Source organism: Leucoraja erinacea, chromosome 25 (assembly GCF_028641065.1).
Source record: "Leucoraja erinacea ecotype New England chromosome 25, Leri_hhj_1, whole genome shotgun sequence".
Taxonomy (NCBI): domain Eukaryota; kingdom Metazoa; phylum Chordata; class Chondrichthyes; order Rajiformes; family Rajidae; genus Leucoraja; species Leucoraja erinaceus.
Window position 1 is genome coordinate 19,946,648 of NC_073401.1, and position 24,273 is coordinate 19,970,920.

General features: G+C 44.6%; 1 protein-coding gene across 2 annotated transcripts in view; it reads right to left on the minus strand.

Annotated features, from left to right (window-relative positions):
* The window catches only part of LOC129709504 (serine/threonine-protein phosphatase 4 catalytic subunit B), a 29,111-nt gene extending 8,399 nt beyond the window's left edge, over positions 1–20,712 (minus strand). Inside the window, exons 1-6 of one of the 2 annotated variants that reach the window (XM_055655947.1) lie at positions 20,567–20,712; positions 7,033–7,191; positions 4,399–4,450; positions 3,630–3,680; positions 3,245–3,346; positions 1,066–1,239 (exon numbers count right to left, since the gene is read on the minus strand). In XM_055655947.1, coding sequence (XP_055511922.1) covers positions 1,066–1,239; positions 3,245–3,346; positions 3,630–3,680; positions 4,399–4,450; positions 7,033–7,130 — 477 coding nt within the window. In that variant the 5' untranslated portion in view covers positions 7,131–7,191; positions 20,567–20,712. Of the gene's footprint in view, positions 1–1,065; positions 1,240–3,244; positions 3,347–3,629; positions 3,681–4,398; positions 4,451–7,032; positions 7,192–10,163; positions 10,504–20,566 lie in introns of those variants that run through there. The other variant, XM_055655946.1, reaches the window with a different exon arrangement.
* Positions 20,713–24,273: the final 3,561 nt, after the last annotated feature.

Below are 24,273 nucleotides of genomic sequence, written 5' to 3' on the forward strand. Positions count from 1 at the left end.
TATCCTAACAGGTGGTTGGCTATTCAGTCATTTATGGAGTAGAGATAGATTAATATCCAAATTTAAGGTAAGATGAAAGGTATGGGGAATTGAAAGGAAAATGAGGCAGAGATTCCAGATTAGTCATAATAGTCGAGCTTAAACAGCACTGGGTGGAACGATACACATGAAAACAGCTATAATTCATTCAAATTAAAAATTGTTTCCACTCGTTAGATAATAGCAAATCTGTTGCAAGCCTGAGCAGGATTTGTTGGTTTGATCCATGTACTTACAAAGTTCTGTGCCCACAGTCTCAAACACATACGTCAGGTATTTATAAATTGAGAATTCCTGGAATCAGAATGTTTCTCAATGTTTCTCTCTACCATAAAGTTTTCAAATAGCCATCGTCTCAAGTTAAGGTGCTGAGCATTTAAAACCACAGAGCTTTCAACCCACTGCATTTGTGTCATCTCTCTACAAAAACAATCAGAGGAAGACCCATGCCTACCGTTTCCTGATAGCCAGCCAATCTTGTATCATGGAAACTTAATACCTCCTGCACTATACGCAATCTTTGACATGGCTCTGAATTAAATACCATCTTGAAATCCAAATGCAGTAACGTCCTCCTGTTTCCTTCATCCATAACACCTTTCTTCTTAAAGGACCCTGACCAAAACGTCACCCATCTGTTCTCCAGATATCCTGCCTGTCCCACCGATCAAGCAGTGTTTTTTTTTTTAAATCAGCATCTGCAGTTCTTTGTACTTCTTACAGAACTTCAATAAAATGGTCAATTATGATTTTCCTTTCACAAAACAAAAGTTAACTTTTCATGATCACATTTTTTTTGTACCAGGCTAAAACATCTTAGAAAATAGCTTCATCACTATTGAGGCAAAGGGTGGGATTCACAAATAGCTTGCATCTCTTGAAGCAAACCCCTTAACAGAGAACGGCAAATCCCAGAATTAGTGTGAATTGTGTGAAACACTACGCCAAGCACTTCCACCAGTCTGCAACACAATGAGCAACTTCATTTACCAACATCGACTTAATATCTTTAGTGAAAACATTTACCTTTCCATCTACAACAGCAGAGAGGCTGAGGTAATCAAAAATCTCAGTGCAGTACCTCCACACTGTTATCGACCCATATTTGCGTAAGCACTCATCATAAAATCCATAAACCTGGGTAATCTGCCTGCTTTCATGGTTCCCTCTGATTAGTGTGATTCGGTCTGGATAGCGAACCTGTTGCATACAAAGATCGTGGTTAGTGATAAAAAAAAGAATTGGCTCAGTTCCTTTTGTTGGCCCACTGGCTACAACATTGGACCAGCAGCCCAGGCTATGGGCTAAAGTCCAAAGGAAAATTAAAAATATTGAATTTGATCATTGACCAAAACTAATTGTGAAAGATGCTCAATTATTATTAAAGCATATTGGTCGTTGGGGCCACCTGCTTTACTTTCTTTCGCAGTCACAACAGTGCCACCAAGTAGGGACAAATAATCGTAATCTTGCAAAAGTAGCGTCTTCCCAGCAACCATCAGGCTCTTGAGCACTACACTAATTGTAATTGTAATTCATTTTATTAGCCAAGTATGTAAACATACAGTATGTAAACATACAAATGTAAACATTTGATTTGCCAACAGTCATACAAAAAAGCAACAAGATACATATTCACATAAAAAGTAAACATAAACTTAAACAGCCACCACAAAGGGGTGTGAGAATCCCCAGGGTTTTTTTTGGGGACCTCATGCCCCACTGTGAAGGAAAGCAAATAACTTGTATCTTCTTTCCTCCTTTTCTCCCGCGGTCGGGGCAGTCAAAACTCTTGCAATCGGGGCAGTCGCAGCTCCCACGATTGGAGCTCCCTCAGTCGATCCCCAAACAAAAGGACCGGCAGCTCCATGATGTTAAGGCAGCCATGCAGATGGAGATACGAATGGAAAAAGTCGCATCTCCTTCAAGGAAAGATAAAAAAAGTTTCCACCAACCCCCTACACTTAATACAAATACTAAAGATTCACTAAAACATACAAGTAGACACAGACCAAAACAACAAAAGCAGAAAAAAAACAAGACAGGCGCTGTTGGCCATGTACGGCGCCACCCGATGGACAGTACAGGAGTTTACTAACCAGAGTAAATATGATCCTATATTGACTGTCTTTGGTTGCATTAGACTTCAGTTTGTTGCTTATTAGTTACATATTATGTTATTAAATATAATAAACAAAAATAATACATTATCTGTTACTGTATTTATGGGCCTGTAAGCTGCAGCAAACAAGAATTCCATTGTTCTGTTGTTGGTACATATGACAATTAAACACTCTTGACTTATCATCTTCAGACTTGATTATTACTATCTCCACCCTTCTCTTCCCTGACTCAGCTGCAAATCAACTCCCCTATACCTGGATCCACCTGTCACTTGCCAGTTCTTGCTCCACCCTTTTCCCTCACTTTTTTCTACCAGCTATCTCCCCTCAGTCTGAGAAGGGCCCCGACCCAAAACGTCAGTGACAGTTTGTTTTTTTGCTGTAGGTAAATGAAACTTTGGTCTTTATTGCAAACAGATTAAGTAAAACGTAGGAGTCTTGCAGTTGTAGAAACTGTCCAGACCATTGGTGAGACCACGTGGTGTCCTGCATACAGTTTTACTTTTTGAGAGATGTATTTGAGTTTAGAGGAAGATCATTAACCAGATTCCTGGTATTAAGGGGCTGATTTATGAGCAAAAATTTAGGAAATGGAGTTTGTATACACTGGAGTTTAAGAGAAGCTTGAAAGATAAGGAAAACATTTGTCCCTATAGTGAAATTTGGAGCTTTAGGTGTGGGTTTCTAAGGAAGGCCATTTCACATGCAGGAATTTCTTCCCAAAGAGTTGTGAATTTTAGGACTTCTTTCTCCAAGAGTGCCGTGGAGGCAGTCACTAAATATGCTCAAGGGGATGGAAAGATTCCCAGTAGGGTAAACAAAAATCAAGGATTCTAGGCAACAAGCAGGAAAGTAAAACAGAAGTAATTATTCCATAGTGGAGCAGGCTTGAGAGGAGGGACTCCTACCAGCTACTAAATTGGGTCAATGGAGTGTGACTAACTTTTAGTATTTCTGCCATTAATTGTAACTGTCTTTGCTCCAGAATATAGTTTGCGGTCATGGAAGTGAGTAACGAACAGCAGTCAGGTTTTACATTCAAGTGTAGAATCAGTAAACAGTCAAGACATAGATCAGCTCACCTTTAGTGCTAACAGCAGCAAGAATGTTTCAACACTGTAGAAGCCTCTGTCAACAAAATCTCCCATGAACAGGTAGTTAGTTTCAGGAATGTCACCTCCAACCTGGGGAGACAAAGCAAATGTCAAATTTGCAAGACATGGCTATTCCAAGAAATTTCATCCCAATCTTGCATTGTCTGGCACCCAGTCATGGATATTCATTGGACCATCAGGTCCAGGACTAGATGAGGCATTGTAGATGTATGGAGGTGACTGAAAAACAGCACCACAATAACTCAATGGTCAATGACGCTCAGCAAGGACCTCATCTAACACATTGTATTCTTAATAAGGCAATAGAAAGCTCAAAGCACATCACCGCTATATCTTATTGAATATAACTCACTTTAAAGAGCTCTTTGAGGTCGTAGAATTGCCCATGGATGTCTCCACACACCTGCAAAGAAATACAATCGGCTGAGAAGGTAAGCACATAAGTGCAATTACTTCAGGGTACACTTCTAAGAATCTCTTCCCAAAAATATTGAAGTATACACATGCAGCTCAAACACACTTCAGAATAGACAGTTTATAAGTAAACTGATAATTTCTAAAATTTAAATAAGATCACCAGTGCGACTGGAAAAATTCCAGGATCCAAAAGTTTTGCACCACTCCAATAACAGGACCAAATTCAAATCAAATGCTTTAGAATCAGAGAGCAATATAGATATTTGATGAAAGTAAACACTGGTGCGTTTTGTCTCCTCCCGACTGTTTTTTTTTAAATAACCTCAAAACCAATTCTTCCCAGGGTGATGCACACCTTCTTCAACTGCAATGGTTGTTGTCCACCTCTGGGAGTGAGTTGGGGCTGTTGAACAAACTCAACTGAACCAGCCACATCAATATAGCACAGGTTTTGGAATGCTGTGCCATATGACTTGACTCCTGAAACCTCAAAGCCTCACCGTCATCTCAAAGCACAAGTTAGGGGTGTGATGGACATTCCGCCTTCTCCCACCCACTGTCTGCATGTTAGAGATGGATAATAAAAACTGGCTTGGCCAAACACATCTACAACATCAAGAATTTCCATTTTTTTAATTTAATTTACTGCAGTACAGTTACTCACAGCTTTCAGAAACTAGATCACACAAAATAAGTTAACTCACTGTGACTGGGGAATCGACTTGTTGAACGTTGCTCTCTTCAGCAAGAATCTCCCTATTCAGACATAAACAAGATTTGAGAGATTGTGCCTTTTGTAACCCATTTGATTATTATTACCATAAATTCACACTGTCAAGTCGCTGATGCATCAAAACATTTCAGTTCAGGACCCAACAGCATGGTATAACATGAAAATAAATTATCCAACTATGTAACTATTTAGAATTCCTGAACCAATTGACATTTAGGAGACAGTGCAATTCATGTCAGGAAGTACCCGATTGAATTTCCACTGGCTCAGGAAAGGACCTGTAAATGGCTTCCATTGCCTTTCATCACAAAGGGTAGATTTGTCTCAGTGTGCAAATCTCACTGATGTTCAATGCTTTCACATTCAGCTAAAATTACTTACAAGGAACAATGGAAGGCTTGGCAATCCACCCCCACTCCAACCAACTGACAGGAGCCAAACATGTACTGACCTTTGAGCTGTGAAATGTATTTCCATTTGCAGTTAATATTAAACCATTAGAAACACCTTATATTGGCTGGGTAACACGAGGTGCTACTATCAGCTGAACTCTGCATTTCCTGACAGTTTATTGTTTCGGCTCTGGCAGCACACCAAAACACCTCCTCGTAAGCAGGGTGAAGGGGCTCAGAGGCCGGATGCAAGATAATGCAGGGGCAGAGACAAATGCAAACTATGGCCAATGTAATTATAGGAATTTGGAAAAAGTCCTGGCCTGAATCCCAGAGGGAACAAGCCAATTCTCAATCAGGAAACAGAGCTCAGGTTTAACTTTTACAATGTGCCCACATGTAGAATAGAAACACCATAATCTGTTCATTCAACTGTCAAGTTTCCACTGCTACGACAAATGAGACCACATTATTTTCCCCTATGAACAGAATCTTACCTACTCCCCACTTACCACCAGCCATTTTGGGCAATATCCATCCGGTAAAATCCAATTGAACTTTAAACATATTATGTTATCGACAATTGCTGCATTTTGATAACACAGTCATTGAAGGTTCTAGCTGAAGCAGAGGATCAATTGCTGCAAAAATTGACACGATGAAAAATGCTGGTTTAGCTAATTGCCAGTCAACACAAAAGCCAATCCACCCGTCAGGGTTAAACATCACATGAGACAGCGGGCTTCAGTGATATCTATTATATCTCAGTGATATCTATTATAGGTAGTCAGTGACAGCAGCAAATTGATGTTGAAATTTTTTTTAATTGGCAATGAGGCGCTCACTGCCTTCAGCGAGTCTGCCACTGAATATACAAAGTGCTGCTTCAGAATTGGCCTTGAGGAGCTGCAGAATTCCTGAGTTTGTACATTACTTTGAAATCAGGATCATAAATCACAGTACTACCATTAATTAAGTTTATAGTCTAAACATTGAATGGGGACCAGGGTGATGCAAGGAAGTTGACGTTTACATATAGATTTTTATGTTTAGAAAGTGTGTATTTACAGACTTTGAAGAGATCCTGGCCTGGATCCTGGAGGGAAACATGCTGATGCTCCCAGATCATTTCACAGTCACGAACGGTGAAGAAAATCCTCGGTGATTAGCAAGGAGGGAGCATGGCCAGTTCACTGTATTAGATCCCACTCCTGATGATGCTTGAAGAACACTCACTGTTGATTATAACTACCAGCCAGCTTTACCTGAGAGGCAAGCAGATCATGTCATGGCTGGACCACCTTATTTCCAAGTTAGCCTGTTCTTTAACACTTGCTTTGCTGATAATGCTGAATCTAATATTCAACAAAGTGAACATTGGCCACTGCACTACGGAAACTAAAGTAAAACTCATTCTGTACGTGCTCATTATGTACAGAAGCCGGACGTTGCACATGACCAGTTTTAGGAATAGCTACTTTCCTATAATCATCATGTTCTTGAACCAACGGCGCTGGTGCAGTGGAAGAATTGTTGCCTTACAGCGCCGGAGACCTGGATTCGATTCTGACTACGGATGCTGTCTGTACGGAGTTTGTACGTTTTCCCCATGACAGAGTGGGTTTTCTCAGAGATCTTCGGTTTCCTCTCACACTCTAAAGACGTACAGGTATGTGGGTAAATTGGCTTGGTCTAAATGTAAATTATCCCTAGTGTGTGTAGGGATAGTGTTAATGTGCGGGGATCATTGGTCGGTGCGGACTCGGTGGGCCGAAGGGCCTGTTTCCGTGCTGTATCTCTAAACTAACCTAAAAAGACTTGCACAACCATAATCCTACCTTGGCAATAGGACATGACGGCCCAACTCCTGCATTCCTATGGACCTGTTTTCGAATCATTATTTGCAGCAATATGTCGCTTTTTTGCACAATCTTTCTTTTCTAGTAGAATTTGTGTAACTCATGTACAATTTATGTTTTCATGTGTCGTCTGCGTCTACATGCCTGCGATGGTCCTGCAAGATTTTCAGTTTACCTGTACGTCACTATATTTTTGCACAACGATTGACAAATTCGAGTCAAATGATAGACAGCTTCTTTACTTCAATTGGAAATATTCAATTCCAGCTGTAAATACATTTGTAAATTAATACTATACAAAGAATAAAATATGGATGCCGATTTCAGCACATTATGCTTAAAATTATTCCATACCTGGCTTTGCCACACAGCACTTTCACATCTGATTCTTTGATGAGTTCACAGCGCATGAGCTGCTCTATCTGATGGTCGAGGTCACTAGTGTCACCCATGACTGCAGTGGATCCGACGGAGTGGAGGGTGGGGAAGGTTGGTCTCCAAAATAACAATAGCCTGAAATACAAAAAGGGACCACTTGGTCATCAGAGAAATTCCTTGCCTTTGACAGAATCCCCAAATGATGCATAATAATAAAAACAATTGGTGATCAAACCTTGAGCGAAGATGAGGAAAAGAGCCAGGAAGGATACATTTATTAGGTTACATGAATCAGTCGGCAACAAACAACTCCTTTTATACAGCATACAGCCTGTCAATATTAAACATGCTGAACCATACAAGGAGATATTACTGCAGGTGACAAATACCTTAATGAAAAGATAGGTCTGGGAGAAGTGGAAGGGTTGATAGAATGGATTCCGCACCTCAGGGTAACTGAAGACCCGGGCAAAGTTGAGACAATTTAAGTTCAGTAAATATCAGGAGACCAAAAAGATGGGAGGAGAATACTCAAGATGGAGACCTGGTGGAAATTAATGAGACAAAATGCTGTAGCTGGTGGAAACTGGAGCAAATAAAACACAAATTGCTGGAGGAAGGTAAGCATCATCCATGGAGGAAAAGGGCCAGTCATCAGACATGGTTGGTGCATGATACAATGGATGTAGCATAAACTTAAAACAAGCTACAAACACTATGACTGCAAGAATAGGGTAGAGGCTGGGTAACTGAAAAAAAGCTCAATCTCAATATCCTACACTCACAAGGAACGAGCAGCAAAACAGTTCCAACCGCTCAAGGATCTTGACAATATCCTGTACAATACCATCCACCTGACTGACCCTCTAGCCATCACTCTAAACATTCACTCCCTCTACCACTGCTGCACTGTAGCAACTCACGAGGCAGCTTCTTGCAGTACCTCCCAAGTCCTCAATTTGTTACTACCTCAAAAGAAAAGCGGTTCCATAGTGATGAACAGCACTGCAGAGTACTGAACCTATATTCACAGTCACACTCTGGAGGCACTTTCACCAAACTGAATATATTGGCTCACCAGTGATGGGCAACACGTGGTGACTCTGCATGGCAAAATCTTGCTTTGGCAAAGGCAAGGCAAGCTATATCCACACCCTGCATTTTAAAGCATTTTGAGACCTATACCGATAATAACAGAGGTAGATGAGTTTTAAAATACTTTAAAATTATAAATACAGGTACCAGGAATATATTTGAATCTCTATCTACAGGCAAGAGATACAGAAGATGACTTCATAAGCAGATACGCTGGCATATGGCACGCAGGCTCTGGCATGCAGTGTTTTAGAAACGCAAGTTCCATCCATTGCTTTTGGGCCAAGTGCTAATCACACAAGGAAACTGTTTTTCACAGCAATGACAACTAGCCATAATAATAATTTAAATGTAGCAAAACAACCCATGGCAATTCATAGGTGCATTAACACAATTTGTAACTGAGCCACAAAACAATTAGCACTTGTCACAAAGCTTGGCTGAAAACGAAAGGGAAGTTTACGGGAAGGACTTCCAGTCAGGATGCTCAATAGGGGACCCCTACTGGGACTAGCCCAGTATGACAACAAGGTCGGCATGGACAGTCTGTTTCCATGCTTTAACTCCAAGGTCAAATTGGAGAAATTGAGAGTTTGTACTAAAAGGGTGTAGGTCCAGAGAAGGGTCCAGCAAAGCAAAGGAGAGATATTAAAAGGTATTTAAAACAACAAACTGCAGCCAGAACAGAAGCCAATGAAATTGGTCCAGGTGTGAAGGGAAGTTGGAGCAACAGGATTAGAGGAGAGTTTTGGCTGAGCTGGCTGAGATGTGATGAGTTGGAGGCAAATCAGAGTTTCAGAATAAGCAAGAATGGAAGTGAAGCCACAGAGGACTCAGTAACAGATGGGGTGAGGCAGAGACCAAGACTGAAAGTTATGGAAGTCAACGGGGATCTAAAGGAGGAAAGGGAGAAGCTCAGCTCTGGTTGGTGCAGTTTGACAAGGTTCAGCAACAAGACATGGAGGACGAGGAGGATTCCAAATATAAACATGCCCAATATGAAATTTACATTCTCCTGTTGAAAACAGACCCCCTTTACCAATATCCAGAAAGCTGGCATATCAATGATTATTATAACCTCGTGACTTAGGGTGGTAGGGAGGAAAATAATGAAAATAACACAGCAGTGAAAGCACCAACAGTTGTGATGTAAAGGAAGCAAGCTCATTAATAAACCAAGCACAGAGAGGCCCAGCAACAGACAAGTTATCAACTCAGGCCGACTACACTCCAGTTTCTAGGTTTCTCCAAAACCTGAAGAGACTACACAGAGCTTTTACAGAAGTTTGGTTAGGCTACATTTAGAGCATTGCGTGCAGTTCTAATTGCCCCATTTCAGAAAGGATGCAGATGCTTCGGAGAGGGTGCCGAAGAGGTTTACCAGAATGCTGCCTGGATTACAAGGTATTAGTTATAGTGAGAGGTTGGACAAACTTGGATCATATTTCTGGGGGCATCAGAAGCTACGGGGAGACCTGATACAACTATATCAAATGATGAGAAGTAGAGATAGGATGGACAGTCAGAACCTTTCCCCCCACCCTCCAGGGTAGAAATGTTAAAGATTAGAGGGCATAGCTTTAAGGTGAGAGGGGCAAAGTTTAATGGACTTACATGGGGCAAGTTTTTTTACTACACAGAGCCCGGTGGGTGCCTGGAACACTGCCAGGAACAGTGGTGGACACTGATATGATGGTTTATTTAAGAGGCTTTTAGATAGGCACATGGATATGCAGTAAATGGAGGGACACTGATAATGTACAGGTAGAGATTTTAATTTGGCATCATATTCAGCACAGATATTGTAGGACAAAAGGCCTGTTCCTGTGTTGTACTTTTCTACGTTCTATGACGCCAAGATTTGTGGAAGGAGGTTGGTGTTGAAATATTGACCCGAAATATTAAGAGAATTCAGAGAATGAAGACAGCAGCTCCGAAATTGAGTTGGGATGTTTTCTCCATCAGAACAGTAACTAGTGCGGGAATAACTTCAATTTGTACTAACGTCTTACCAAATGGTCTCACCAACTGCTGCCTCACAGCGATGGAGATCCGGGTATGAATTACACTCCATGTGCTGCGCGGGTGTGAAGTTTGAACGGGTTTCCTCCGGGTGCTCCCATTTCCTCCCCCATCCTAAAGAAGTGCAGATTTGTACGTCAATTGGCCTTTAAAAATGCCCCCAATGTGTAAGGAGTAGATGCGAAATTGGTTTAGCGTAAAATGTGTGAACGTGGCGATGGGTGGCGTGGACTCTGGGCTAAAGGGCCTGTTTTCATGCTGTACTTTCTAATCAATTTGATCAATCAAGAGCTTACACATTAGAAAAGAGGCCAGTATAGTGAAGGTCACTTAAAGATCATGTTAAGAGTGGCAATAAATAGGAATTTATTTAGGAAGTGCTTGGTTACAAGTCATAGCTGACCGGTGTAAAGATAAAATAAGAGGTTTGTAAACCATTCTGAAGGCAATAAAACTGATCAGGAATTGAAAGCAGTCATTTATTTCATCCATTAGCCAGACAAATGAGAGAGTGGTTTTCTACATGAGAACCAAAGTTAAAGATGACTCTGGGGGGAAAAAACAAGGATGAAAGACTACAAAGAAAATGTTGATCAGTGACAAATTATTTCAAAAATGTAAAAAACACATGTAACCATATAAACAGGCTGTGGGTTGTGAATCATTGGAACAATGCGTGTGCTCTCAGAGAGTTTCACATTGCAACCTTGATTAAGCCAATTGATCGAGAAACTCAGAAAAACTCATAGAACAGTGGTGTGTGTTGTCCTGATCCGAGCTGAGCTGGAATTAAGAGCATGTCTGGGCCTGATGTGAAAGCCACAGTCAGTGTACAAATCAAACACACAGTTCCCTCCAACATCAAGCCAAGGTGAGGGGTATTGTTCCAAACCATGCCCTACTCCTGGCTGGCTTGTGACTGAACACATCAGTCACTTAGTCCTTAGTTTCAATCAAATTATGTTGTAATTCAAACTAAGAAACGTTTAATTTTAATCAATGGCTAATGGATCCATAGACTGTGAACAATCAGTACATGCAGCCAGTCCCAAGGGTAGTGTCAGAACCCAATAACAGTCAGATGCCTCGCCAGTTCTGTGCCATAGCTGGCACATTCCTGCATCTGGCCCACATTCTTACTTATGCAAAAATAACTAAATGCAAATTAATGCTAATTTGTTATTAGTGTTTGAGTACTTGGGAATATTTGATACTATACAGTGCTTCATCACCACCAAGCTGCTTCAGAAGCAACAGGTTCAACCCTCTGCGACCACATTCTAGAACCCCAAGCTCACCCCAACCTCAACAGCCGAGCTGCACCATAGAGATAAAACCATATACACGTTCTCAGAGGCAGAGCCCCATGCCCTTGTCCACTCACTCACTGAAGCATAATAGAGGATGGCCCCTGTACTGAACATTTGCAAATCCAAAATTCTCCGCTGCACAACAATGTCCTCCAATAATAGTTCACAGAACTTGAAAAACATGAACGACTTCCTTTACTCCCTCCACTGAGACGTAGTGATGAGATTTAACATAGCCCACTGTGTACCAGCACAATACAATCCGAAGAAAATGGTGTTTGAAGACCAAAACCAAAGAACTAGCAAAATATCTCTTGATTGTCCTGGTTGCAGTGATCCCTGGATGCTTCTGAGATCTGGATAATCCACAGCAGGCACATCAACCACCAAAGCCACCGGAGGCATAAACAAATAAATGCCATTGTTCTCTCCCAGCACAAAAGCACTAATTACACCCAGATGGTTCAGTGGGAAAGCCAAAATGTTCACATACTCCACACGAAAACTTGAAACAGATTATATTCCAGGCTCTGCCACATGAACAGATTATCAAGCAGACAGATAGAAAATAAAGGATAGTTTCAAAGTCTTTGGGGGGGGGGGGGGAAGCAACAGTCCCACAAGCTCCTGGATATCTCTGGCCCATGAGACTCAAGTGGAGTCTTTTGGATGATAGACAACCTTGAGGCATGCATAGGTAGCATGCAGAGCATTGCGCGTGTAGCCGAAGGAGAATACACTAACAAACTAGCCACCAGCTGCCAAGCCAAGCACCTCCCGCCCCAACTGTGGAAGAGTCTGCAGCTCCCATAATGGCATTAAACATCTCAGAATCCACAAACAGGACTGATCTCAAAGGACCAAAGAAGAACCATGTAAACACATTAACTACATCACTGAATGATAGCTTGCTCTGAAATGAAAGCAAGTCCCTCCCAGTTGATTGTAGACATAAGAAACTGTAGATGCTGGTATATCGAGTTAAACAAAGTTCTGGAATAATTCATTAGGTCAGGGAAAACTGCTGGAAGACATACATAGGGTCGGGACCATTCTTCAAAACGCATGACACGAGGGTAGGAGAGGGCATTAATTGGGCAAAATTGTGATGCCAGCAACATTATGTCATCGACCAAATATAGACAAAAGACACAAGTAAAACTTTAACAGGAGTTTTGACAGTCATAGCAGCAGAGACAATCCCATCAGATCCACGCTTGAGATCATAGATGATCTGTACCTTAACTCCTAACGCCTGCCTTAAGTACTTGTATTGCACTTACACAGTACAGAAAATGGCCCTTCAGTACACGTCTACACCCACCACAATACTAATCTGAACTAAATCTTTTGCACATGGACCACATACCTCTATTCCCTGCCTGTTCAAATGAACATATATCTAAATGCCTCTTAAACATTGCTATTGTATCTACTTCCACCACCTCCTATGGCAGCACATTCCATATATCTACCACTTGCCTTGCAAATCTCCTTGAAACCTATCTCCCCTCAAACACATCCACTCTCAACTTAAACTATGTCAAGCAACAAGACAGATATGGAAACTTACAGTGCAGGAAGCCATTCAGCTCCTTGTCTGTATGCCAACATATAAAGGAGCTACTTTGGTTAGTCCCTCCTCTCAGCCTGTAGCCATGTAGGCAACAGATCACCAAGTGCTCATCCAGAAACTGTTAAAATAATTTGTTTCCACCATTCTTTCAGGTAACAAGTTCCAGATGCCCATCATTCACATACTATTCCGAAATTCCATTAATTGTTGCAATCAACTTTAATCCATATCCCTTCATCACTAAACTCCGCTGGTAGAAATAGGTCTTTTTTGCTTACTCCATCTTCAAATCAAGTCGTGGATAGTCAATTGAAAAGATTTACATGGATGTTACTGGGTATGGAGTACATGAGTTTGGAGAGGCTGAATTGACTGAGATATCTTCCTCTAACGTGTAGAAACCAAGGGATGACCTTAGAGGTTTATAAAATCATGAAACCCATAGATAAAGTGAATAACCATTGTATTTACCCCCAGAGTAGGGCAGTCTAAAATTAAAGAATATAGGTTTAAAATGAGAGGGGAAAGATTTGAAAGGCTTTTTATTCCCACCGAGGATGGTGCGTATGCGGAATCATATAGGTAGTTTGCCTGGGACTAGCTGGATTTGGCAACTTGGTGGTCATGGACAAGTTGTGCCAAAGGGCCTGTTCCATGTTGTATAGCTCTGACTAATTCGAGAAGATTCTCTGTTCTGTGGGATGACTAGAGCATGTACTCAATAGCCTAGCAATGAGAGAGCCCTGCTCTCATATTCTCCACCTCAGCCTATAATGGCCACGTCTATGTGTACCTTGCGATTGAAGATGCAAGTGGAGTACTTACGAGTTTTTGTTTGTGGAAGGGTATTTTCTGACCTCTGCTTAATAATGACCTAATCTGATTTTAAACTTATATATAAGTTCAGCTCCCCAACAAACAGCAAATGTTCCACTTCTCTGTCTCAATAATTCATTAAAAAAAGCTTAATTAATTTGAAAAAAAGCCATAAACTTTTATATTGGAAAGAATGCAAATCTGGTTTCTGTGATTGCCATTATATCTGGTTCCTGGAACCTGAGCAACACTCTGGGGAATCTACATTGCATTCCTACCAAATAATTAAATCCTAAAGACACAGTGCCCAGAAAAATATGAGTACTCCAACCTGTTTTGTATTTCATAGGATGCAAACATCAGTAGCTTTATTGCCAATTCACAACAGGAGTGGTCGCACATAATGGTCTTAAACAGAATGCCAAATAGGTCAATGGGGGATATAATCTTACTGGCTCCCCATTGGACCACTTGGACAATAAGAAGAAAAAAAGCCGTAAGAGAGAATGAGCAGAATAAAACATGGAAAGTATACATGGAAAGGTCAGGTTTAGAGAGATATGGGCCAAGCACAGGCAGGTGGGACTAGTATAATGGGACATGTTGGTCGGTGTGGGCAAGTTGGGCCGATGGACCTGTTTTCACGCTGTATGACTCAAGGCGTCCCATCTGTGATGGAGAAGGGCAAGAGTTAGCAAGAGGTAAAGCTGGTCTGAAGTGATTGTACCCGCCTCCAGCCACATGCTTCGTGCCCACATCCAGCCAAACACACAGCTCCTTCATTCATATATAAAGCCCAATATCACAATACTCTTTCAGCCAGAGAGTTGTAAATCTGTGGAATTCTCTGCCACAGAAGGCAGAAGAGGCCAATTCACTGGATGTATTCAAGAGATAGTTAGATATAGCTTTGGGCTAACAGAATCAAGGGATATGGGGAGAAAGCAGGAACAGGGTACTGATTCTGGATGATCAGCCATTAACATATTGAATGGCAGTGTTAGCTCAAAGGGTCGAATGGACAAATCCTGCATCTATTTTCTTTGTTTCTATGTAATAACAAACGTTCAGCCAACTCACTTTGTTGCTTACCAAGATCCAAGATTACCAAGATGACTGATGAATACACCAGGAAGCAACGGACTGCAAAGAAACCTGGTTGCAGTAAATTAGAAAATCAATAACACTGGAGGTCATTCAGCCTATCATGTCCATGCCAGCCAAAAACAAGTACTATTCAGCAGAATGCCACCTTTCTATACTGGGATTATAGACGTGCAGGTCCAGCTCTTCAACTCCACGTCCAAGTACTAAATATGGCATCAGTTTCTGACTCCAATTTTCCAGATCCTACAACATGCCCCCAAATCTCCCTCGCATTTTCCTCAGTATAATGATAGTTTTCCTGTAATGTGGCAATCAGAACGTTACTCGAGTTCTAATTAGTGGCCTAGCATAGCTCTTGCACTGTTGGTATTCCTGCCCTAATGTTACTTCTTATGCTTTTAATATCAGAAACCACCATTCAGGTTATCCAGTCCATAGTCTTCCAGAGGACCAATCCCATCCCTCCTCTTTATCCTTACATCTGATGCTATCTGTGTGCAAACTCCACATAGACAGGACCAGAGGTCGATGGAACTCAGGTGCAAGGCAACAGTAATAACTACTCTGCCACCATGGCAGAGTAATATTAAGTAATACATGTGTATATGCGGGTGCTCTTTTGAAACCAGCTCAACCTGTCCACCAAATACCCCACCACACAATCTCTATCACCAACGCTTAATGGCAGCAAATACAGCGCAACACTGCCATCTGCAGGTTCCCCGCCAAGTTGCACACCATCCCACATGAGCAGCCACAAAATGCAGGAGTAACTCGGCAGCTCAGGCAGCATCAGCAGAGGACATGGATAGGCAACATTTCGGGGAAGGACCCTTCTTCACTCTGAAGACCGAGAGGGAGGCATAGATAATGTGGGATAGACACAAAAAGCTTGAGAAACTCAGCGGAACAGGCAGCATCTCTGGAGAGAAGGAATGGGTGACGTTTCGGGTTGAGACCCATCTTCAGACTGGTTAGGGATAAGGGAAACAAGAGATATATACGGTAATGTGAAGAGATAAAGAACAATGATTGAAAGATATGCAAAAAAGTAACGATGATAAAGGAAACAGGCCATTGTTAGCAGGGAGAGGGGGAGGGGGAGGGGAAGGGGGAAGGGGGGGAGAATGCAGGGGCTACCTGAAGTGAGAGAAATCAATAATCACACCCCCACTGGGCAGTACACTGCACAAGCGAAATATGAGATGCTGTTCCTCCAGTTTGCGTTTAGCCTCGCTCTGACAATAGAGGAGACCGAGGACAGAAAGGTCTGTATAGGAATGGGAAGGAGAATTAAAAGTTCCAGCAACCGGGAGATCAGGTCGGTTCAGGTGGGCTGAGCGAAGGTGTTCCGCAAAACGATAGCCCAGTCTGCATTTGGTCTCGCTGATGTACAAGAGATGTATTACAGCCAGTGGCATGAATATTGATTTCTCTCACTTCAGGTAGCCCTGGCATTCCCTCTCTCTCTCTCTCTCCATCCCTCCCCCACCTGTCGCACTACCTTCTTATGTTCACCCTACAAACAGCTAGTAATGGCCCGTTTCCTTTATCATTACAGGTGCACAACCTTTTATCCGAAAGCCTTGGGACCAGACACTTGTCGGATTTCGGACATTTTCGGATTTCAGAATGGAAGATTTTTAGCGTAGATTAGGTAGGTAGCGCGGGCGGCTTGAAAAGTCTGGAGCAGCTGCCTCCTCCCCGGAGACCGGGAGAATCATTGCATAAATGTTAGTCAGTTAGTTTGGAGGGATTTTATGTGGTGGTGGTGGTGTAGGGGTGAAGGGGGAAACTTTAATTCTTAGTCCCCTACCTACCTGGTCGGCGACTCCCAACCTCGCGGAGCTGGGGGCTCCGTCCGGCCGCGGGCGGCGCCGGTTGTAGCTCCGACCCCGGCAACTCTACCCCTGGCTGCGAGGCGCTCCAAGTCCAGCGCCGCCCGCGGCCGGACGTCCCAGCTCCGAGAATGTCGGGAGTCGGCGGCATCGCAACGCTGGGATACCAGCGGGGAGCTGGCAATGCCTTACCGGGTCGCTGTGCGGCAAGCTCCGGAGCGCTGTGGCTGCCGACCCAACATTCGCGGAGCGTCGCTGGATTTGGAGCCGTGGAGCTGGGGGCTCCGTCCGGCCGCGGGTGGCGCCGGTTGGAGCTCCGACCCCGGCAACTCTACCCCTGGCTGCGCGGCTCCAAATCCAGCGACGCTCCGCGATGTTGTGTGTCGGCGGCGATGTTGTGTATCCCAGCGCTGCGACGCCGCCGACTCCTGACATTCGCGGAGCTGGGGCGTCCGGCCGCGGGCCGTGCTGTATTTGGAGCGCCTCGCAGCCAGGGGTAGAGTTGCCGGGGTCGGAGCTACAACCGGCGCCGCCCGCTGCCCCACCGGCCACAGCGCTGCGGAGCTTACTGCACAGCGACCCGGTAAGGCATTGACCGCTCCCCGCCTCTCCGACCAGGTAGGGGACTAAGAATTAAAGTTTACCCCTTCACCCCCCTTCACATAAAAGCCCTCCAAACTAACTGACTAACATTTAAGCAATGATTTACAGATGTTTAAGCGTCTCCCGGTCTCCAGGGAGGAGGCAGCCGCTACAGTAGCACAGACCTGGGTTGACCGTGGGTCGTTTTGGGTCAGGTTTGGCGCCAAACGCGAGCTTTGGTGCGCAGACAACATCTGGAAAAAATGGCCGGTTTTCGGAGCTTTTCGGTTTCTGGAACACCGGATAAAAGGTTGTGCACCTGTACTTTTTTGCACATCTTCCATTCATTGTTCTTTATCTCTCCACATCATCGTCTATATCTCTCATTTCCCTTATCCCTAACCAGACTGAAGAAGTGTCTCGACCCGAAACTTCACCCACTCCTACTCTCATGCTGTCTGTCCCGCTGAGATACTCCAGCTTTTTGTGTCTATCTGCAGTTCCTTCTTACACATAATGTAGGACTTGTTTCTCAGCACTTGGGATATTTGAGACTATACTGTACCGCCAAGCTGCTCATTACACCACACTGCTTTGGTAGCAACTGGCGACCAGTCAACTCTCTACGACCACACTCTCGAAACAAGCTGGCCACACCTCACAACGTTCTTCAATTTTTGTATGTGCCTTCACTCTGACATTGGAGGAGGCCAATGACAGAAATTGGTATAGAAGCAGGAAGGGGAGTTGAAATAGCTCACAACTGGGAGCTCTGGACAGAGTGGGTTTGGAAAAACGGTCGCCTAGTGTATGGTTGGCGTCGCCGACGTAGAGGTGGTCACTACAGGAGCTTCAAATGCAGTCAACGAGGCTGGAAATGATGCAAGCGAATCCCAATCTCACCTGGAAGGGCTGAATGGAAGCGAGGAAAGAGGTGCAAGGACAGGGGTTCTCATCTCCTGCAGTCTATTTGTCTCTATCACATGGGACAAACTATCATAGACTACAAACTCACTGACTCAACAGCTACCTTGACTATACCTCCTCCCACTGTGCCTTTTGCAACAACACCATTCCTTTCTCTGCTTCTCCATCTCATCTACCAAGAGGAGCTTTCCCGACTCTAGAACATCCAAGACGTCCTCTTTCTTTACTATGCGTGGCTACCTCGTTTTTCTAGCCAAAGCTCTAATTTGTGTCTCCTCTACTTCCTGCAGTTCTGCTGCCATATCCCCGCCCCCATATGGAACAAAGATAGCGTTCCCCTGGTCCCCACCTTTCATCCCACCAGCCTTCGCATCCAACACAACATTCTCCGGCATTACCACCACCGTCAACACGATCCCACTATCAGTCAATCTTCCCATACTCACCACTTTCTGCTTTCCTCAAAGACCTTATCCTCTCTGCAACTCCTTGGTTCATTCTTTCCTCCCCAACAAACCCCCTCACTCTCTGCAGGCATTTTCCACTAGTATGGCAGGAGATACAAGCACCTGTTCCCACACCTTTGCTCTCATCTCCATTCAGGAACCCCAACAACCTTTATGGAGAGAAGGCAGGTACAGGATACTGAGTTGGATGATCAGCCATGATCATATTGAATGGCGGTGCAGGCTCGAAGGGACGAATGGCCTACTCCTGCACGTATTTTCTATGTTTCTATGGTTCCTTGTCAGACAGATGTTCAATTGCATCTCTTCCAACCTCATCTACTGCATTCGCTGCTCCTGATGTGGAATTCTCTACATCAGCAAGTATACTGAACAAACACATGCTCTGTTCACCAGGATCAGCTGTAGCTGCCAGTTAATAGTTATTTTAACTCCCCTTCCATTACCATACCTACCTTCCTGTTTTTTAGCTCCACTACCAGAATAAGGCCGCATGCAAACTGGAAGATTAGCACCTAATATTTCTCTTGCACGCCCTACAATGCAACAGCATGAACATTGAATCGTCAATTTCAAGTAAACCCCCAAACCAACCCCTCATCCATCGTCATCTCACGCCACCACACCAACCTTTCTCACCCCACATCCATCATCCTGTTCCGTTCCCCTCCTGTTGTCGTTCTTCTCCCACCCATTCCTCTCCCGAATGCAATTTTCCTTTTATTCCTCCCTCTTCCCTTCCCACAACCCATTTCTCTGGCTTTACATTCCACTTTCTCTTTCCTTTTATCTCTGGCTTCCGGTTCGTCTCCATTTCACTAGTCTGTCACTATCTCTACAAATCTGCCAATGACCCCTCCTATTGGCAGCTTTTGCACCACCACTAATTCCCTTTACCAGCTTTGTTCCCCCTACTCCCAAAAGCTGAAGAGTCCCAACCCTGAAGAATCCTGACCCGAAAAATCATCAGGCTTCACAGATGCTGCCTGACCTATTGTTCATCTAGAAGCTTGCTTCTTTACTCAAGATCCCAGTATCAGCAGTCTCTTGTATCTCCATTGTATATGCATGTTAACTCCCCCATCGTGAACCCCTCGCTCCATTGACTTGCTCTTTGCACTTCCCCCTCACTGACTCCTGACATAACCCTTCAGTCACTCATTGACCCTTTCCACTGCCCCCTTCACATGCCACATTGACTCCTCCCTCCACCCCACAATCTACTTTTTTTTACCCCCCCTTTGCTGCCCACACTGTCTATTAATCCCTCCGTCACCTCCTCACAATATTGCACCCCTCCCTCCCATCCCCCACTGAACCTTTCCCTCGCTGTTCACAACTCATCATCCTGCTCTCTCCCCCTCATTAACCCCCACCTCCCCCCCCCTCAACCACACCCCCCCACCAGCTCTGATTAACCCACCATCCCCTAACACCCGCTCCCCCACTAACCCCCAATGCTCACTCCACCTCTGCCCTAACACCCACTCTCACCAACCCCCACTCCCTTTAACGACCCCAACCATCATTATTCCCCAACCCCCCACCATCATTAGCCCCAACTATCATTAATTACCCCTCCCCCATTAACCCCCACCACTGTTGGACACTCCATCTACCCCCACCCCCAAATCAATTACATCATCTCCCCAGCGGCAGGCAGGCCGGCCATCAGCGCGCCGTGTGAGTCCGAGCCGCATCTACACGGCCCTGCGGCCTGGGCTACCGGCGGGCGGGAGGGGGGGGAGGGGTAAGCGGCAGCGGCTTTACCTGAGCGGCTCACACCGCAGGCCCGCGCACTCGGTACCGGCCTGGAGAGCGGCCTGCGCCTGCGCCCACTGCACCTCGGAGACCGGCGGAAACCGAGTCACTTCCGGGTTAAAGTGGCCGCTCCTGAGGCGACCCGCCTGTCTTTAAAGGTTTAGGCCACTGTCATCGAGCCCAAAGATCTTATAGCGAAGATCTTTGATCGAGCCGGCATCACACCATCACACTGAGTGGCTCGTCGGTTAAGGCCCCCCAAAACGTCCCCTACGAGAGTTAGATTTAACTTTAAGAGCTAACGGAATCAAGGGATACGCGGGGGGTTAGCAGGAACGGGGTACTGATTTTGGATGATCAGCCATGATCATATTCAATGGCAGTGCTGGCTCGAAGGGCCGAATGGCCTACTCCTGCACCTATATTCTGTTTCTATGTGTCAAAGAGCTGGAACTGAATCATGTCGCCCCATGTACATGACTCACTGTGAGGTGAAGAGCCCGGTTCCTGAGCACGCATGTCCTCTCCATGACTCATTTGTGGTTGTGGATCCATCGTTAAAACAACTGGAATTACAGGATCTGCTTCCTTATTGCAACAGGGATCTTGGGTTCAAGTATTGTCCCTGAAAGTGGCAACACAGGTAGACAGATACAGATAAGGTGTGCTTGCTTCCATAGGTCAGGACACATGGTGGGGGTCCAATCATAAGTATTTTTATACCATACGTATAAAGCAATCCACTTAACTGCTATCCCATCATCCCCATAAATATACACTCCCTCCACCATACTGTGGCTGCAGTATGTACCACTTATAAAATGCACTGCGATCCAGTCAACTCAAATCATACTAGACACAAGTACAATCAATCCTTACACAAGTACAACAAGGAATCCAAAGAGAAAAATACCAGAATGGAATTTACAGAGAAAAAGTCCAAGGTATGTAAATAGGTAGAAACAAGGAACTGCAGATGCTGGTTTAACAAAAAAGATGCTGGAGTAACTCAGTGGATCAGGCAACATCCTTAGAGAACATTGATAGGTCACGGTTTGGGAAGGGGATCCTTCAGACTGAATTAGGGGAACGAAAGAAAGCTAGAAGAGAGATGGGGCAGGTCAAATGTGGCAGGTAATATGTGAACACAGGTGAGGGGGGTTATGATAGGCAGATGATTGGGCAAAGGCCAGAGATGAAAAAAAATTTGAGACAAAAGTAGTGAAGTCACGAACAGGTAGACGGGTTATATAGTACACAGGTTATATAGTAGAGATTAAGAACGGGTATGTTGAAGTTGTAGGGCATACTGGTATTAAAAAGGTCATATTAGATGCCTTGAAATAAATTAGCATGGATAAGTCCCCACGGCCTGATGGGATCGATCCCGAGAGAAGCAAAAGAAGAGATTGTTCGGTCTTCGACAGTGATCTTTGTATCCTCTGTAGCAGAGGTGAGGTGCCAGAAGAGTGGAGAATTGCTAATATAATTTATCTGTTTAAGAAAGGCAACAGGGACAAACCAGAAAAGTATCGGCAGGCTGGCCTTACATTGGTGCTAGGGTAATTATCGGACAAGGTTTTCAGGGACAGGATGTACTTGCATTTGGAAATGCATGACGTACAGAGGTATTATAGATTGGTCAGTACATGGAGTATAAGAGTTGGAAAGTCATATTGCAGCTGTTGAAAACTTTGACTTTCACATGCAGTTCTGATCGTCCCTTTACACAATGGAGCCAATTCAATGCAGACTGATGTTAGGCAAGTTTGCACCATTACCTCAAAACTTTTCTTAATCTTTCTCGCTGCAATGTTGCAGCAAACCTCCACAAATCTCCAGCCAAAGTGGAACAAAGTATGGGGAATCATAGGGAAATGTTCAGCCTATATTACCACAACAGCAGGATCAAGCTCACTGCAAACTTAGTTGTTGGAGCTGCAATATCCAACCAATTCTTTCATTCCAGTTAGTCTAACATCAGTAGTGGGGAAACTGCTAGAGTCAGTTATTAAAGATGGGATAGCAGCACGTTTGGAAAGTGGTGAAATCATTGGACAAAGTCAGCATGGATTTACGAAAGGTAAATCATGTCTGACGAATCTTATAGAATTTTTCGAGGATGTAACTAGTAGCGTGGATAGGGGAGAACCAGTGGATGTGGTGTATCTGGACTTCCAGAAGGCTTTCGACAAAGTCCCACATAAGAGATTAGTATACAAACTTAAAACACACGGCATTGGGGGTTCAGTATTGATGTGGATAGAGAACTGGCTGGCAAACAGGAAGCAAAGAGTAGGAGTAAACGGGTCCTTTTCACAATGGCGGGCAGTGACTAGTGGGGTACCCCAAGGCTCAGTGCTGGGACCCCAGCTATTTACAATATATATTAATGATCTGGATGAGGGAATTGAAGGCAATATCTCCAAGTTTGCGGATTACACCAAGCTGGGGGGCAGTGTTAGCTGTGAGGATGCTAGGAGACTGCAAGGTGACTTGGATAGGCTGGGTGAGTGGGCAAATGTTTGGCAGATGCAGTATAATGTGGATAAATGTGAGGTTATCCATTTTGGTGGCAAAAACAGGCAAGCAGACTATTATCTAAATGGTGGCCGATTAGGAAAAGGGGAGATGCAGCGAGACCTGGGTGTCATGGTACACCAGTCATTGAAAGTAGGCAGAAGGTACACAAAAATGCTGGAGAAACTCAGCAGGTGTAGCAGCATCTATGGAGCGAAGGAAATAGGCGACGTTTCGGGCCGAAACCCTTCTTCAGACTGATGGGTGGTGGGGAGGGGAGAAGGAAGGAAAAAGGGAGGAGGAGGAGGAGCCCGAGGGCGGGGGGATGGGAGGAGACAGCTCGAGGGTTAAGGAAGGGGAGGAGACAGCAAGGGCTAGCAAAACTGGGAGAATTCAACGTTCATGCCACCCGGACGCAAGCAACCCAGGCGGAATATGAGGTGCTGTTCCTCCAATTTCCAGTGTTGCTCACTCTGGCAATGGAGGAGACCCAGGACAGAGAGGTCGGGTTGAGAATGGGAGGGGGAGTTGAAGTGCTGAGCCACCGGGAGTTCAGGTAGGCTATTGCGGACTGAGCGGAGGTGTTCGGCGAAACGAACGCCCAACCTCCGCTTAGTCTCCCCGATGTAAATCAGCTGACATCTAGAGCAGCGGATGCAGTAGATGAGGTTGGAGGAGATACAGGTGAACCTTTGTCGCACCTGGAACGACTGCTTGGGTCCTTGAATGGAGTCGAGGGGGGAGGTGAAGGGACAGGTGTTGCATTTCTTGCGGTTGCAACGGAAAGTGCCCGGGGCGGGGGTGGTACGGGAGGGAAGGGAAGAATTGACAAGGGAGTTGTGGAGGGAGCGGTCTTTGCGGAAGGCAGACATAGGGGGAGATGGGAAGATGTGGAGAGTGGTGGGGTCACGCTGGAGGTGGCGGAAAACGCGGAGGATTATTTGTTGTATTTGCCTGCTGGTGGGGTGAAAGGTGAGGACTAGGGGGACTCTGCCCTTGTATGCACCTGCATGCCCAAAGTAGGCATGCAGGTGCAGCAGGCAGTGAAGAAAGCGAATGGTATGTTAGCTTTCATAGCAAAAGGATTTGAGTATAGGAGCAGGGAGGTTCTACTGCAGTTGTACAGGGTCTTGGTGAGACCGCACCTGGAGTATTGCGTACAGTTTTGGTCTCCAAATCTGAAGAAGGACATTATT